This window comes from Crinia signifera, chromosome 6 (genome assembly GCF_055691185.1).
Source record: "Crinia signifera chromosome 6, ASM5569118v1, whole genome shotgun sequence".
Taxonomy (NCBI): Eukaryota; Metazoa; Chordata; class Amphibia; order Anura; family Myobatrachidae; genus Crinia; species Crinia signifera.
Genome location: NC_139222.1, coordinates 161,985,220 through 162,000,129, shown reverse-complemented (window position 1 = coordinate 162,000,129; position 14,910 = coordinate 161,985,220). Strand labels below are relative to the sequence as shown.

The following is a 14,910-nucleotide window of genomic DNA, read 5'->3' as shown; positions in this document are numbered from 1 at the left end:
CTGAGTGGTCAATTCTGGCAAGCATACACACTTACTGATCGGCCGCTCGATCTGTCTACACTGACATAACTACTGGGCAGGCATTTGAGTTTGCCAGTCTAGTCAAGATATCAGTGAGCGGCGGTCTCTGCAGCAAGCGTAGATTTGGTCATTGGGTCTCCCCCCATACACACAGATCCACATTATACAGGTCGAGTATCCCTTTACCAAAATGCTCGGGACCACGAGAATTTTGGATAAGGGATATTTACGTTTTTTGGAATCATTTTGTTTTGTAATACTTACCTGGTCCCCTGGTGGTGCCCCTATGGTCCCACAAAATCCACAGTGTCCCCCGGCATCCACGGAGGCCTTCAGGATCCTCTTCAGCGGTCACAGGAGTGCATTGCGCGAGTGAGCCGGTGACATCACCGGCGCACCCGCACAACGCACTTCTGGGACCGCTGAAGATCCTAAAGGTCGCCGTGGATGTCGGAGGACTTGGTAAGTATGAAAAAAGAGGCAGGTGGGAACAAAAAAACCTGAAATATTAAAAAAATAATAATAAAAAAAGCCTCCCCCAAAAAAACACGTTTTTTGGAATATTTCAGATAACAGATCTACAGATACAGGATACTCGACCTGTATCTGCAGATATCAGGCATTGGCTGTGCTGCAGAGCCAAAGCAATATGTTTGCGAAATACGTCATTCACAGACATGTTTGGGGACATTTACGAAGATGGGAGTTCTATTTCACATGGGATGTTGCTATGGGCAACCAATCAGATTCTATCTATTATCTTCTAGAAGGTGCAAAATAAATAAGAGGATTTTGGTACTCACCGATAAATCCATTTCTCTGAATCAGCAGGAGACACTGGAGATTACATCGGGGTTTAGAGCTGGGAATGCTGGGAGCTAGGCACTACTAAATTTGTTTCAGGGCAGGCTGGCTCCTCCCCTCTAAGACCCATCATACCCCCAGTTAGGAAATTGTCCTACTCGAGGAGATGGTAACAAAAAACACATAAGTATAACAACTTGAATTATAACAACTTGCATACAACAGTCATATGTAACTTTATGAACAGACCGGGCCTGAACTGGCCCTACAACCAACAGGATCAAGAGCTGGGCGGGCGTCCAGTGTCTCCTGCTGATTCAGAGAAATGGATTTATCGGTGAGTACCAAAATCCTCTTTTCTCTCTCATGCAGCAGGAGACACTGGAGATTACATCGGGGAGGTACCAAAGACCGTTCCCCGGGCGGGTGAGCTCTGTGGATCCTGCAACACCAACCGACCAAAGTTTGTCGCCGGTGCTGCAAACGTGTCAAATTGGTAAAAGCGAACGAACGTGTTCACTGATGACCATGTGGCTGCCCTACAAAGCTGAGAGGCCGAAGCCCCTCGCCTGGCAGCCCATGATGTGCTTACTGACCTGGTTGAATGAGCTGTCAACACTGACGGCGGAGTCTTTCCTGCGTGAACGTATGCTTGCCGAATGGTCAGCCGAATCCATCTGGCCAATGTTTGTTTTGACGCTGGCCATCCTCTGCGAAAAGCATCGTATAGAACGAACAAACAATCCGATTTTCGGATCTGTGTGGTTCTTTTGACATAAATCTTTAGAGCTCTAACTACGTCCAAGGAGGATTGAGACGTAGGAGCACCTTGAAAAGAAGGGACCACGATTGGCTGATTTATGTGGTAAGAGGACACTACCTTAGGTAGAAAAGCCGGGTGAGTCCTCAATTCTGCCCTGTCTTCATGGAATACAAGGTACGGCGCTTTGCAGGATAGTGCACTCAGCTCGGACACACGACGTGCTGATGCCAGGGCGAGCAGAAGTACTGTTTTCCATACCAGAAATTTTAAAGGAACCTCTTCCAGAGGTTCGAACTTCTCTGATTGTAGGAACGCCAGGACTAAATTTAAGTCCCACGGCGGAGCCGGTGGGACAAAGGGAGGTTGTATCCTAAGAACCCCCTGTAAGAAAGTCTGAATTTCCGGAATGAGGGCCAACCTCCTCTGGAATAGTATAGACAACGCAGAGATCTGTACTTTAAGTGAACCTAGGCGGAGGCCACCGTCTAGACCTCTTTGAAGGAATAGTAAAAGCCTGGATAATTTGAATATCCGAAAAGGCCACCTCTTGCTTGTGCACCACTCCGCATAAGATCTCCAAATGCGATGGTAGTGCGCAGCTGAAGATGGTTTACGCGCTTTTAACATGGTGGGGATGACTGCCTTAGGGATCCCCTTTTCCTTCAGGACCTCGGATTCAATAGCCACGCCGTCAAATGGAGGGAGGCTAGATGTTGATGATGGAATGGTCCCTGTAGCAGTAGGTCGTGTCTCTGCGGTAGTGGGTATGGTTGGTCGGCCAACAGCTGTTGGATGTCCGAAAACCAACTTCTCCGTGGCCAAAATGGGGCGATTAGAATTGCCTGGGTTCTTTCTCTTTTCAACTTCTTTAGTACCTGTCCCAGTAGGGGCAGAGGTGGAAATAGATACACTAGGCTGAACGTCCACGGAATTGCCAATGCGTCGGTTGCTATGGCCCGCGGATCTCTTGTTCTTGCTACGTACCTTGGCAGGAGGTGATTTTTCCTTGACGCCATTAGGTCGACTTCGGGAATTCCCCATCGCTCTGAGTTCCAGAAACACCTCGGGATGCAGTGACCACTCCCCCGGGTGTAGATCCTCCCTGCTGAGAAAATCTGCTTCGAGATTTTCCACTCCCGGAATGAATATGGCTATCAGATGTATTTGCCAATCTTCCGCCCACTGCAGAATTCTGGTGACCTCTGTCATTGCTTGTCGGCTCTTTGTGCCGCCTTGTCGATTTACGTACGCTACTGCTGTTGCGTTGTCTGATTGGATCTTTACAGACTTCCCTAGAAGGAGATCCTGTGCTGCTATTAGAGCATTGTAGATTGCCCTTCGTTCTAGTACGTTGATCGACAATAGACTCTCTTCCGCACTCCATCGCCCTTGAAGTCGAAGGTGGAGTACCACTGCGCCCCACCCTCGGAGACTGGCATCCGTTGTCAATAGGATCCAATCCCATATTGCAAATCGGCGCCCCTGCCTGAGGTGGTCGGAGTGAAGCCACCACAATAGGGCGTGGCGGGCTCGAGTGGATAATTGGATCTGTCTGTGTAGAAACAGATGTGAACCCGCTCCTTTCCTCAGTAGGTCTAATTGGAAAGGCCTCAAGTGGAAGCGTCCCCACGTTATAGCGGGAAAGGCTGCCACCATCTTTCCTAGAAGTTTCACACACAAGTGTAACTGGACCCGGCGGTGACTCAAGGTCTGTCGAATGAGCCTCTGTATGTCGCTGATCTTGTCGTTCGGCAGAAATACTCTCTGCTCTCTTATGTCCAGCCAGAGTCCCAGGAACAGGATCCTCTGCGTTGGTCGGAGCGACGACTTCTTGAAGTTGATGATCCAACCTAATCTGGTCAGGGTCTGGACCGTCAACAGAGCATGTTGTTCCAGCACTGCTGGGGATGATGCCTTGACGAGTAAATCGTCTAAATACGGTATTATAGTGACCCCTTGGTTCCGGAGGCACGCTATAATGATCGACAGTGTCTTTGTGAAGACCCTGGGTGCCGACGATAAGCCGAACGGCAGGGCCCTGAACTGAAAATGTTCCCTTCCTATAGCAAATCTCAGATACGCTTGATGAGGTTTCCATATCGGTATATGTAGATAAGCATCCTTGATGTCCAACGAGAGCATGTACTCGTTGTGTTCCAAGGATGCTATGACGGAGTGAATCGACTCCATCTTGAAGGGTTGGTAAGCCACCATAAGATTGAGTGATTTGAGATTTAAGATGGGTCGAACTGACCCATCCGGTTTGGGCACTACAAAGAGATTGGAGTAGTATCCCTTGTTCCTTTGAGTAGAAGGCACTGGGATGATTACCTGTGCAGCAAGTAAGGTGTCCACTGCACTCTGGAGTGCCATCCTTTTGTCTTGCGCAATGGGGAGAGCTGTAGTGAAGAATCGAGTGGGGTGAGGAAAATCGAATTGAATCCGATAACCCTCTGAAATTAGGCTGCGAATCCAAGGGTCCTCTGTCAGAGAGAACCACTGGGTTCTGAAGTCCAGTAGCCTTGCCCCCACTATTGACTCTCCCAAGAAAGCTGGCAAATTGTCATGCCACTGGCTTCTGAGTTTGCTTGGACTCTGTACGGGTGACAGTGGCCTGAGGTCTACTTCTGGCACGAGTACCTCTTGTGGAGTGGAAACCTCGCCCCCTTCCTCGAAAGGAATTCTGTGGGCGAAAGGAGTTGAATGACTGAAATGACGGCCCTGTGTATTGGCGTCTAGCAGGCGGAGGTGCAGTAGGCAGGAAGGCAGATTTTCCACCTGTTGCTTGGGCTATCCATTTGTCCAATTCTGGACCAAAAAGGACCTCTCCCGTAAATGGGAGACCCTCTACCGCCCTTTTAGATTCTGCATCTGCCTGCCATGAGCGGAGCCATAACGCTCTTCTGGCGGATATTGCGTTTGCTGAAATGCGTGCGGATATCAAAGAAATATCTCTAGCTGCCTCCCCTAAATAGTTAGCTGACTCCTTTATATGTTCCGCCAGTTGTCTTATTTCTTCTGGCGGTATGCCTGAGTCTAGGCCTTCTATAATCATGTCTGCCCACTTGGCATTGGCCTTGTTTACCCATGCGGAGACAATAGCTGGTCTAAGTTGAGCCCCAGCCGCCATGTAAATAGTTTTAAGGGTGGACTCTAACTTACGGTCTGACGGGTCCTTTAAGGTGCATGCACCTGGGACCGGTAGTGTAGTCTTTTTTGATAGTCTGGACACCGATGCGTCCACAGGAGGCGGAGTCTCCCATTTTCCTAGGGCAGAAACTTCAAAAGGATAAACTGCTGGAAAACGTTTCGGAATTTGGAAACGTTTGTCAGGCTGTTTCCATGCTGCTAACAATTTATCCTGGTTTGGACAGGGGAAAACTATGGAGGATTTCTTTGTCTGTCCAAAAAGGTCAAACTCCTGTGGTTCTGGAGCTGGATCGTCTGGTAATTTTAAAACTTGTTTTACCGCCACAATAAGAGCTTCCACTCCCATGTGTGTAGGTTCAGGCTCAGGTTCTGGAAGAACCTCCTGTACCTCTTCCCATTCTCCTTCCTCCATTTCATTATAAGGAGCATGATCCTCCTCTGAATCACCCTCCCCCTCAGAGTACACAACCTGTAGAGGGCGCTTTTGTCTCACAGGTGCTGCTCTTTGGGGATTTTGCATGGATGTAGCCAGGGTGTCTACAGATCTAGCCAGAGTAGCTACCCATGGAGGTTCTGCACTACGGTTTTCTGCTAATTCGGCAGACAACCTTTCCATAGTACCTGACAAGAGAGATACCCATTGTGGTGTGGGTGTCTCCCCTGAATCACCTGCTTGGGAAGCTGGTGGGGAAACCGTGCAGGCTTTACATATATTTGTCTTTCCATCAGCAGAGTGCTGTGTAAATCTAGCATTACACAAAGTACAAATATATAGCTTCTGTGAAGCTTTGGTGCTTGATTTGCTGGTCATGTTTTCAGCACAAACCCGGTCTGAGAGTTATATTCACTCACACCTGCACGCAGACACACACACACACACACGAACACACAACACAGTTCAATGTAACTTGGGGTGCTGGGTCCTGGAGGTTAGAAACCACCGCCTATTTGCCCTGTTCTGTCCTCTCAGGGACATAAATTACCCCACACTACTGTGCTGTGTAGCCCAATGCTGCTGAACACCTATAGGGAGAAGCAGACATTAACAAGGCTTTAGTGTGTGTCTATGGCCGCGCCATGCCCGCTTACATACAGCCTCAGGCTTCTTCCCGCCTGCATCCACACCCAAAATGGCGGCTTCCCGCGCTCCCTCCGACGCGCTGCTCCGGGCCAGCCGCGCACCTGTCCCTTAGCCTCCGACAAGCACCTTACTGCGTGCACCGCCGGAGACCGGGGGAGTGCGGCTCCGACACCCGCGTCTGCTGAGGGATAGCGCGCGGTCGCGATGCAGTTTGCGGTACTCACTGTGTCTGTGTCTGACGGTCCCTTCGTAGGCGGCCGCAGGTACACTGAAAGTCTGGCAGACGCCTTTAGTGAGGCTCTGACAGGCTGCTTGGCCGAAAGCCAAGGGCGCAGGACACCCGGACCCACGCTTTTAAAGAAGCAGGGAAGGGTTCCTCTCCTGTATTCTTCTTCTGTTGGAGCAGTGTAAAAAACTGTGACCAGCTCCCGTGGCACAATTTTCTAACTGGGGGTATGATGGGTCTTAGAGGGGAGGAGCCAGCCTGCCCTGAAACAAATTTAGTAGTGCCTAGCTCCCAGCATTCCCAGCTCTAAACCCCGATGTAATCTCCAGTGTCTCCTGCTGCATGAGAGAGAAAAGTAGATTCTGATTAGTTGTCCATAGAAACATCCCATGTGAAATTTCGGTACTTGTTTCCTAACTGGGCGCCCACGATCTCCATCGCGGGCGTCGCGGGTAAAGAAATCGCGGGGATCGCGGGCATCGCGGCCAGTACATTAACGGCCGCGACGTGATGCCCACGATTTCCCATAGGGTTCAATGTTAAATTTAGTGCTGCCTGCGATTTTACATTCAATGCTTCAATGGCCGCGATTTGGCCATAGGAATCAATGTTAAATGGGCCTTTTCATACCCCCACTATCCATGTCACCATGGAGTTGAGAATAGAACAGTGTGGCGAGCGCAGCGAGCCACCGAGCCCGAAGCGTGGCGAGCGCAGCGAGCCCCACGAGGGGACGCGGATACCTTCACAGGTAAACGCAGCCCTACGCGGGCTTCACAGGTATCCGCGTCCACTCGCCACGCTTCGGGCTCGGTGGCTCGCTGCGCTCGCCACACTATTCTATTCTCAACTCCATGCTGACATGGATAGTGGGGGTATGAAAAGGCTCATTTAACATTGATTCCTATGGCCAAATCGCGGCCATTGAAGCATTGAATGTAAAATCGCGGCCAGCACTCAATTTAACATTGAACCCTATGGGAAATCGCGGGGATCGCGGGCATCGCGTCGCGACCGTTAATGTACTGGCCGCGATGCCCGCGATCCCCGCGATGGGCGCCCAGATAGGAAACAAGTACCGAAATTTCCCCTGATCCCTGTAGAATATATTGTCTGTTCAATAGAAAGGAGGATATATTGGGCCAAATGAATTGAGCCTTAACAAGTGATAAAGCGGAGAGTGATTGAAGTACTAGCCAATCAGCTCCTAATTGTCATTTCTCAAACAGATCCTGTAACATCACAGTTAGGAGCTGATTGGCTGTTACTTTATCACTTGTTAAGGCTTAATAGAAATTGGCCTGTGGTCCAGTGTGTAGCCAACACATGAACATGAAATACTGATTCAGATAAAAAAAAACATTGTCTTTAACATGACACAACTTACCCGATATGATGGCTTCTCCTTTCCATGCCACATAGATGTAGAGGTTTCCAAAGAGCATACTGTGAGAAAAGAGAAATTAGCACATTGCTATGAATGCCACAAATAACAGTAGTGTAGAAAAAACAATCCACTTGTTTACCTGAATTGTAGCAGTGCCCAGAATATCCCACTGTTCCTCCCAATGGTCTTGTCATCAGAATTCATAGTTAAACAGGTACCCTGTGCAGTCCAGAGCACTGGCATGACAGCAAAGTACAACCATTAAAGATGCAAATAGAAAATACTTCCGCTCTCTAGATTTGCCGCTCACTGAATGAAGAGACCAGGTTGAGTATCCCTTATCCAAAATGGGCGCCAACTACGGCATAGTGGTATGCCTGGAAAATTTCCGGGCATAACATTCAAGTGGTTAAAAGATTAAACAAATTTTGTATACTATCTCAGGCACTGAATTAGAATGCCAAGCAATCATGTCCTTGCACATATTTAGTTACATGTTATTTCCCCAGTAGTGCCAGTTACAGATTGTAGCCAGTAGGTTTTTAGCCCCCCCCAAAAAGTACATTTTGGAGACTATGGTTTTTGGAATACCTTGGATAACGGATATTTGGATAAAGGATACTCAACATGTATTACTAATATCTGTATTGTAATTTTAACTTTGTAACTGGTATGAGACACAAAACAAAAACAATGGTCAAGGGGACCTAACAACATATTTGTGTATTACAAGTTACTTCTAGAATTTACAGTCATCACATTTTCCTATGTGCCTTTTTATCACTTTTCTGAATGCTGCTTGATCCATTCCTTTAGACCTACTGAAGACGAACACATTGATGAAACACTGGTAACAACTGCAGAGCAGAACACATTTGTATGTAATTTTGGGATCTTTTTAATGGCCTTAGAGGACATTAAAAAGGGGAAATGGCCTTAGAGGTCTACCACCTAGCCCTATGATAACATTATCCCTCACTGTCTGTGGTGTGCTGTCAGTGACAGTGTGTGTGTGTAAAAAGGTGCCTATACAGCAGTGTTCGGACACCAGATACCCGGTGGCAGGTACGCTTGCGATCAGTTATGATGGATCGCATGCAGCCTTGCTTCCCGCCCGCCTCGCCGCCAGGAGGGAGGTCCCAGGACGAGTGGTTGGACGAGCAGCAGGTCCGACCACCTGGTTGGGTCCGATGCACATGGGACCGAGCATCAGACCAGACGGCATGTCAAGGAGAGCCAATTGGTCCGATTTAACGGGCCGATTAGTCAAAATCAGTGTATGGGCACCTTAAGTGCTGTCATTGTGTGTGTTGTCAGCTTTTGTGTATTGTGGATCCCTGATCTGCTGCTCCCAGACCCTTATACCATACATGTGCAAATACAAAAGCGCTGGCAAGCTTTGTGCAAATTAATTATTCCTGTGCGCATTGCATCAGAGCCCAAATGTCGCACAAGTAATCTCTTGGCATGCTTGGCTGGGATCACATGTGATCCTGCTGCCCGGGAAGGTCAAGGTGGGATCGCTGGTGACTTCTCCCCTTGGAGAGTAGTAGCTGTAGTAGTAGTGTATGGCCACCTTTGCTGCTTTTTTACCCAGTTGCATTTACCAGTATTAATTAAGTATTGGATATACCTTCTGATGTATTTTATTAAAGGATAATTAAAGTTTATATGTAGATTTTAATACGTTTTTTATTCTTTATTCCCCTGAGCACTTTCTTTGAGAGATTTGAAATCTCCCATTATAAATCTCTGGCACAAATCTCTCCGTGTGTAGGGCCCTTTACAGTCTGCATTAACTGCTAAACCCACACAGACACTGAGCACTACATAGAAAACTATCAAATGGCACACACAGGCTAGACAAAAAAACAAACAATAAATTACCTAAATAATCTAATGAACCATGCACAATCACTGAATAGCACTGCGAATACAGAATAGCAAAACTATACTACACTACATCCTCACACTTAAAAAATGTGTGAAACGAGGAATTTAGATGCACATTTTTGCCATAAGAGCAGAACAATAACAGTCCATGAGTACAATGAAGAGCAGATTGGTGGGGTTTACATTTAGTAAGATACCTTCATTGTTGTGTATAAAAGCCCATACATACTAGCACGATCTGGCATTGGGAGGGGGTCATTAATGATGTGCGGGGGTGTGCCTCATTAACGATGCACAGCGTACACATGGGAGGATACTGTTCACATTATCATTCAGAAAGCACTTTATGAGCGATATTGTGACCAATATTGTCTAGTGCGTATGGGCCTTAAGTAGGATATTCAACATGACAACCTAATAATAAAACAACCCCCACAGGTTGGCCAGGCCTGCAGTAAAATATACTGAAGGCAATGGCAACATTAATTAACCAGCCATATCTGGCACCTAAATTAGTGTGATGAGCTATAATAATTCTATTTTAAATAATCAGATCATTAGCAGCTGGGAAATGGAAGTTTTATTTATATAGCGCACTTTCTCCAACAGGAGTCAAGGCTCTGTGGTCAGAAAAATGCTATGTGCCTTTGTGCACGCACATTAAATTTGCCAGAGGGTGTGCAGTCATTAGGTCGACAGTCAAAATGATGACCACTATTGGTCAACATGCAGAATGTTTACACAAGAAAAAGGTTGACATGAGTTCATGATTTTTTTCAAAAACTGACTTGTTCATACTTACAATCCCAGTGGGCATAGATGGGTAAATTTATATAGCGGCGCATTAGCGCATTGTACTGCTGAAGCGGGCGGAGCACTAACTCCCCCCTCCAGCTGACAGCGCATCAGTTGACACTGACGCGCTGTATCCTTCCCCCCGGCTGGCTGAACTGGGCATGCGTGGGATCTCGCTACTCACACGAGATCCCCAGTGCAGCTCAGAGCGAGCAGCAGGGACAACGCTGTTGACACTGACGCGCTGTATCCTTCCCCCCGGCTGGCTGAACTGGGCATGCGTGGGATCTCGCTACTCACACGAGATCCCCAGTGCAGCTCAGAGCGAGCAGCAGGGACAACGCTGTTGACACTGACGCGCTGTATCCTTCCCCCCGGCTGGCTGAACTGGGCATGCGTGGGATCTCGCTACTCACACGAGATCCCCAGTGCAGCTCAGAGCGAGCAGCAGGGACAGCGCTGCCACCTGCAGCTGTCGTAGTCGATAGCTGCAGGGCAAGGAATGTCAGTGATGCTGACCGTTCATACATTGGGTAGGAGGCAGGTGCGCAGTATAAAATATTGTCCCTGCGCTATGCCTCCTGCCCTACACCGCCCCACAGCGGGTGTCAGATCAGGGGAAGCGCTATCCCCTGCCATAACGCACAGGGATAGCGCATATTCCCCTGATCGACACTTTATTATATTCTCCCTGTGGGATAGATTTATTGTGTACCGAGCATGGCAAACGCAGCAGGCCATGCGAGAGGATGCGGTACACAAATACGGTGTCCATGTCGACAGGCACCAAAAAATATGAAAACTTATGTTGACCTTTTCCCTGTGTCAACCTATTGACTGTCGACCTAATGAACCATGCCAGAGTGATTTGGAAAGGACCAGGTGTGAGCTGCTTTGTTATAGACGACTTCATGCTGCTGTTGCAAGAACACCTTTTTCTGCCAAGCCTGTAACACATTGGTCATTACCATGTGTCTGCATGCTTATCCTTTCAGAACTTCAACAATTGTTCCAAGAGGTGTATTATAAACAACAAAAGGTTTGTTTGGCAATAAATTACTGATTCTGTATGATACCGTCTCTATTACTCTTATAAGCTAAGGAGTAAAAAAAACAGACAACTTCTTACCTGCAGCTGCGATCCCAATTAAAACAGATAAAGTGTAAAATGACCACGTGAATGGCTGTATAAACATTGCTATATAAGCGCTGAAAGAAAAAACCATAAAGAGGTGAGAAAACAAATATAATAAGGACTTTCAACAAAGAGTCAGAAACCGAATTAAACAATCAAAAACTGGAAAGACAGAAGGCTCTGACCTTAATTTAACAATATCTTCAAACCCTTTTCAAAAATGAGATATATATATATAACTGTAGACATTCCCACCACCTTATTTTGTGCTCAGGTTTCAAGCAAATTGACAAAATAATATTTCATTTAAAATACAAATGTGTGACATTTACAAATTTGGATTCTTGTGAACCGCATGGAAACAACCCGACGCGTTTCGTCTCCGAGGAGACTTCTTAGGGGTACACGGGAATGTTAGGTTAAAAACCAATCTTTACAATTCTTTGCAAATATCAGAAAAAATTCCGATGTTGATAGGCCTTCAATAAGGGCCCTAGAGCAAGACTGGGCGCTGGAAAGAGGGGGGAGTGTACCATAATTTGGTGAACACAAGTGAACTCTCCTGCACCTTTTCCAGAATTCTGGAAAAGGTGCAGGAGAGTTCACTTGTGTTCACCAAATTCTGGTACACTCCCCCCCCCCTCTTTCCAGCGCCCAGTCTTGTTAGCCCACTCTAAGTTCTTCAATATTATACCAGACTCGTGTAAATGGGTCAATTGGCTCTGAAGATCTAGCCGGTTAAAAGGGTGGTAGTTTTCCCTTCACCTCACACCAGAAAATGCAGGGATTAGGCTGGTGTGAAAGGGGCCAACCTGAGAATGTCCCTGCATGATCTCGGGACTGCATTCCCAGGTAAGTACCTGCATTTTCTGGTGTGAAAGGGGTATAAGTGAGAAAGTTATGGTGCCCCTACACTAAAGCAATGTGATGTCCCATCACATCTTATGGTGCCTAAAGCGCCCTCTTCCAGCACCTGATGTCGCATGTCATCTGTGATGCCAGTGGCGGCAGAATTTGATAAAACAGTTTAAAACACTGGGGGGCCCTCTGACTGTCTGATAGAGAGCTCTCTCAGCCAATTAGCAGCCTCACATTCAGCTGGCCGCTGATTGGCTCTCTCTCAGCCAATCAGAGGGACACCCACTGTTAAACTGCTCCTTCACAGCGCCACATTACACCAATGGACGCTGCCAGCTCTCCCTTCGGCCCCCTCTCCCTGATGCCAGAAAGCGCTTCCTCTGCCCGTTGATTGCATTCGAGTGATCGCATGTTCTTAAAAACCACATAATCGCTCCTACAGTTTGATAGATTCGACCAGCGGGCCTGTGCATCGCTTCGCATGGGACATAAATTGAATGATTGTACGCACATTTTATCGAAATCGAATGATTGTATGCAATCTCTCATAAGTGTATGGGTTACATTACATTTTACTGGCAGGATGCTCTAGTTTTGAAGGTGGAGTCAATATTTAAACTGGCCACACAGTTTAACTATGGCTACAAGAGATGGTTAAGCATGGTATAAATTCATAGCGGTGTGTAATCTTTCACCAAATGCACTATTTGTGTCTAGCAAGATTAACCTATTTCACCTGATCACAAATGTCTGGTCTTGACTGAATGATAAACTCAGCCTTCAAAATCAAAAAGCTTTTGCAGATCTTAGAACAGGTTTACAGCAGCCATAGTTCGCACAAAGCAAGATTTTCTTAATACTGCATTTTTTTTTAAATGAGATTATTGCGTTTCCCCTTCTATGAAGCCTAAAGATATTATTGTGTCCAACTTTCCCGTCAACTCCCTGCCAGTCCTTGGTGATTTTTGGACACACAATTTACTCACAATCACAGGCAATCTGCTCCCAATCCCAACTGATCTGACGTCCAACACGTCTGATTAGAACACCAATCCTCCAACCCCCGATGCCGTGCATTGCACGATTGTGTGCACACAATCCATCATACAATACCTCGAGATCATATGACTGGGTACAATGTCTTTCAGGTGTATGGGGGACGTTTAAGGCTGAAAGCTGGCTATCTGGAATGTGTTTGAAAGATCACACAGAATGGATAACAGTCTGGACATCTCTTTTTTTCCCCCAACTTCATTATGATAACAAAATGATATATATATATATATATATATATATACACACATATACATACATACATACATACACACACACACATACATATACATACACACACTACTTCTACAAAATGCTAAAACATGTAGGATACTTCTATTCCATAGAAGTGAATGGTCCTCCCATTATATTCTAAGTACCATTACTCACCTATAAAATATTCCACTGAAGAACATGGACAGCTGACAACCAATCAATGCAACCACAGAAGGAGCGATAAGATTGGAGGCTGAAAACACGCCATATATGATAGCCATGCTGTAAAAAAATAAAATAAAATAATAACACGCAAGTTTAATAAATAGATACTAATGTTTGATAAACACAACACACTCATTCAACACTTCTCCCCTTCTACTTTCAAAATATTTAGATTCAAACTGCAGTAAAACATCAGATAAAACAACAGAAATAATAGATTTATTGTATTTATCTAGTTAATCAATCTGTGCCGATATTTCCAGACAATGGAAATATCAGCACTCTCCTATTCAATGCTGCCGTTCCGGGCAGCATTGAAGGGTGTCAGATTAGACTTTTTTAAAAGTCGGATCTGTTTTGTTGAAAATGGATGTAGATGGTCAAATTCACAGCCATTTTCCGACAATCCGCAGCCATTTCTGTCTATTTGTGGACTTTCCGACACTCAATAGTCAGTACATTGAATAACGACTGTCGATGTACTGTCAGATCAGATGAAAAATGCCCGGGGTTCCTATATTAAACTACCCCCCTTAAGCTGGGCACAGACTACGTAATATGACAGTGGTTCTCAAACTCGGTCCTCAGGGCCCCACACAGTTCAGGTTTTCCAGGTCACCTGGCAGGTGCACAGGTGCATTCATTACTCAGTAACACATTTTTAAATATCCACAGGTGGAACTAATTATTTTTACTTGATTCTGTGTGGAGACCTGGAAAACATGCATTGTGTGGGGTCCTGAGGACAGAGTTAGAGAACCTGTGACATATGCTAAGTCAATGATATCGCAAACTATTTTCCCTCAAACTCCCCAAAACTCCAGAATGAACGATATATTGCATATACACTGAACAATTTGATGATAAAAAATATATATTGTTTGCCTTACCACTGACCATCTTGTTTTATGAAATGGGACTGTTAACGTTCCTACACACTGATTGATTTTAGTCTGTACAAGCAGTGATATTTTGCCTATATCAATAATGACTATGGGGGGTGGGGGATCAAACAACCCACGGGATTGCTCATGGTTAATGATATAGTGGGTACACACTAGACCAGGGGCAGCCAACTCCAGTCCTCGAGAGCTACCAACAGTTACGGGGATATTCAATTGCCGTCGAGCATCTCCTGTGATCATTTAAAATGTGTTTGTCAGTAATGAGTGCACCGGTGTACATGCGAGGTGAGCTGAAAAACGTGAACTGTTGGTAGCTCTCGAGAACTGGAGTTGGCTACCACTGTACTAGACTATGGACCTAATTCAGGGCGTTTCCTCCCCAGCGCTTTTGCAGCACT

The 14,910-nt window shown here is 46.2% G+C and overlaps 1 protein-coding gene across 3 annotated transcripts in view; it reads right to left on the bottom strand.

The window, feature by feature from the left end:
- The window catches only part of MFSD11 (major facilitator superfamily domain containing 11), a 62,667-nt gene that overhangs the window by 16,407 nt on the left and 31,350 nt on the right, over positions 1 to 14,910 (bottom strand). For all 3 annotated transcript variants that reach the window (XM_083147852.1, XM_083147854.1, XM_083147851.1), the window contains 4 exons: positions 13,557 to 13,664; positions 11,250 to 11,329; positions 7,572 to 7,668; positions 7,433 to 7,491 (listed from right to left, as the gene is read on the bottom strand). In XM_083147852.1, the coding sequence (XP_083003978.1) occupies positions 7,433 to 7,491; positions 7,572 to 7,668; positions 11,250 to 11,329; positions 13,557 to 13,664 (344 nt within the window). The remainder of the gene's footprint in view (positions 1 to 7,432; positions 7,492 to 7,571; positions 7,669 to 11,249; positions 11,330 to 13,556; positions 13,665 to 14,910) is intronic.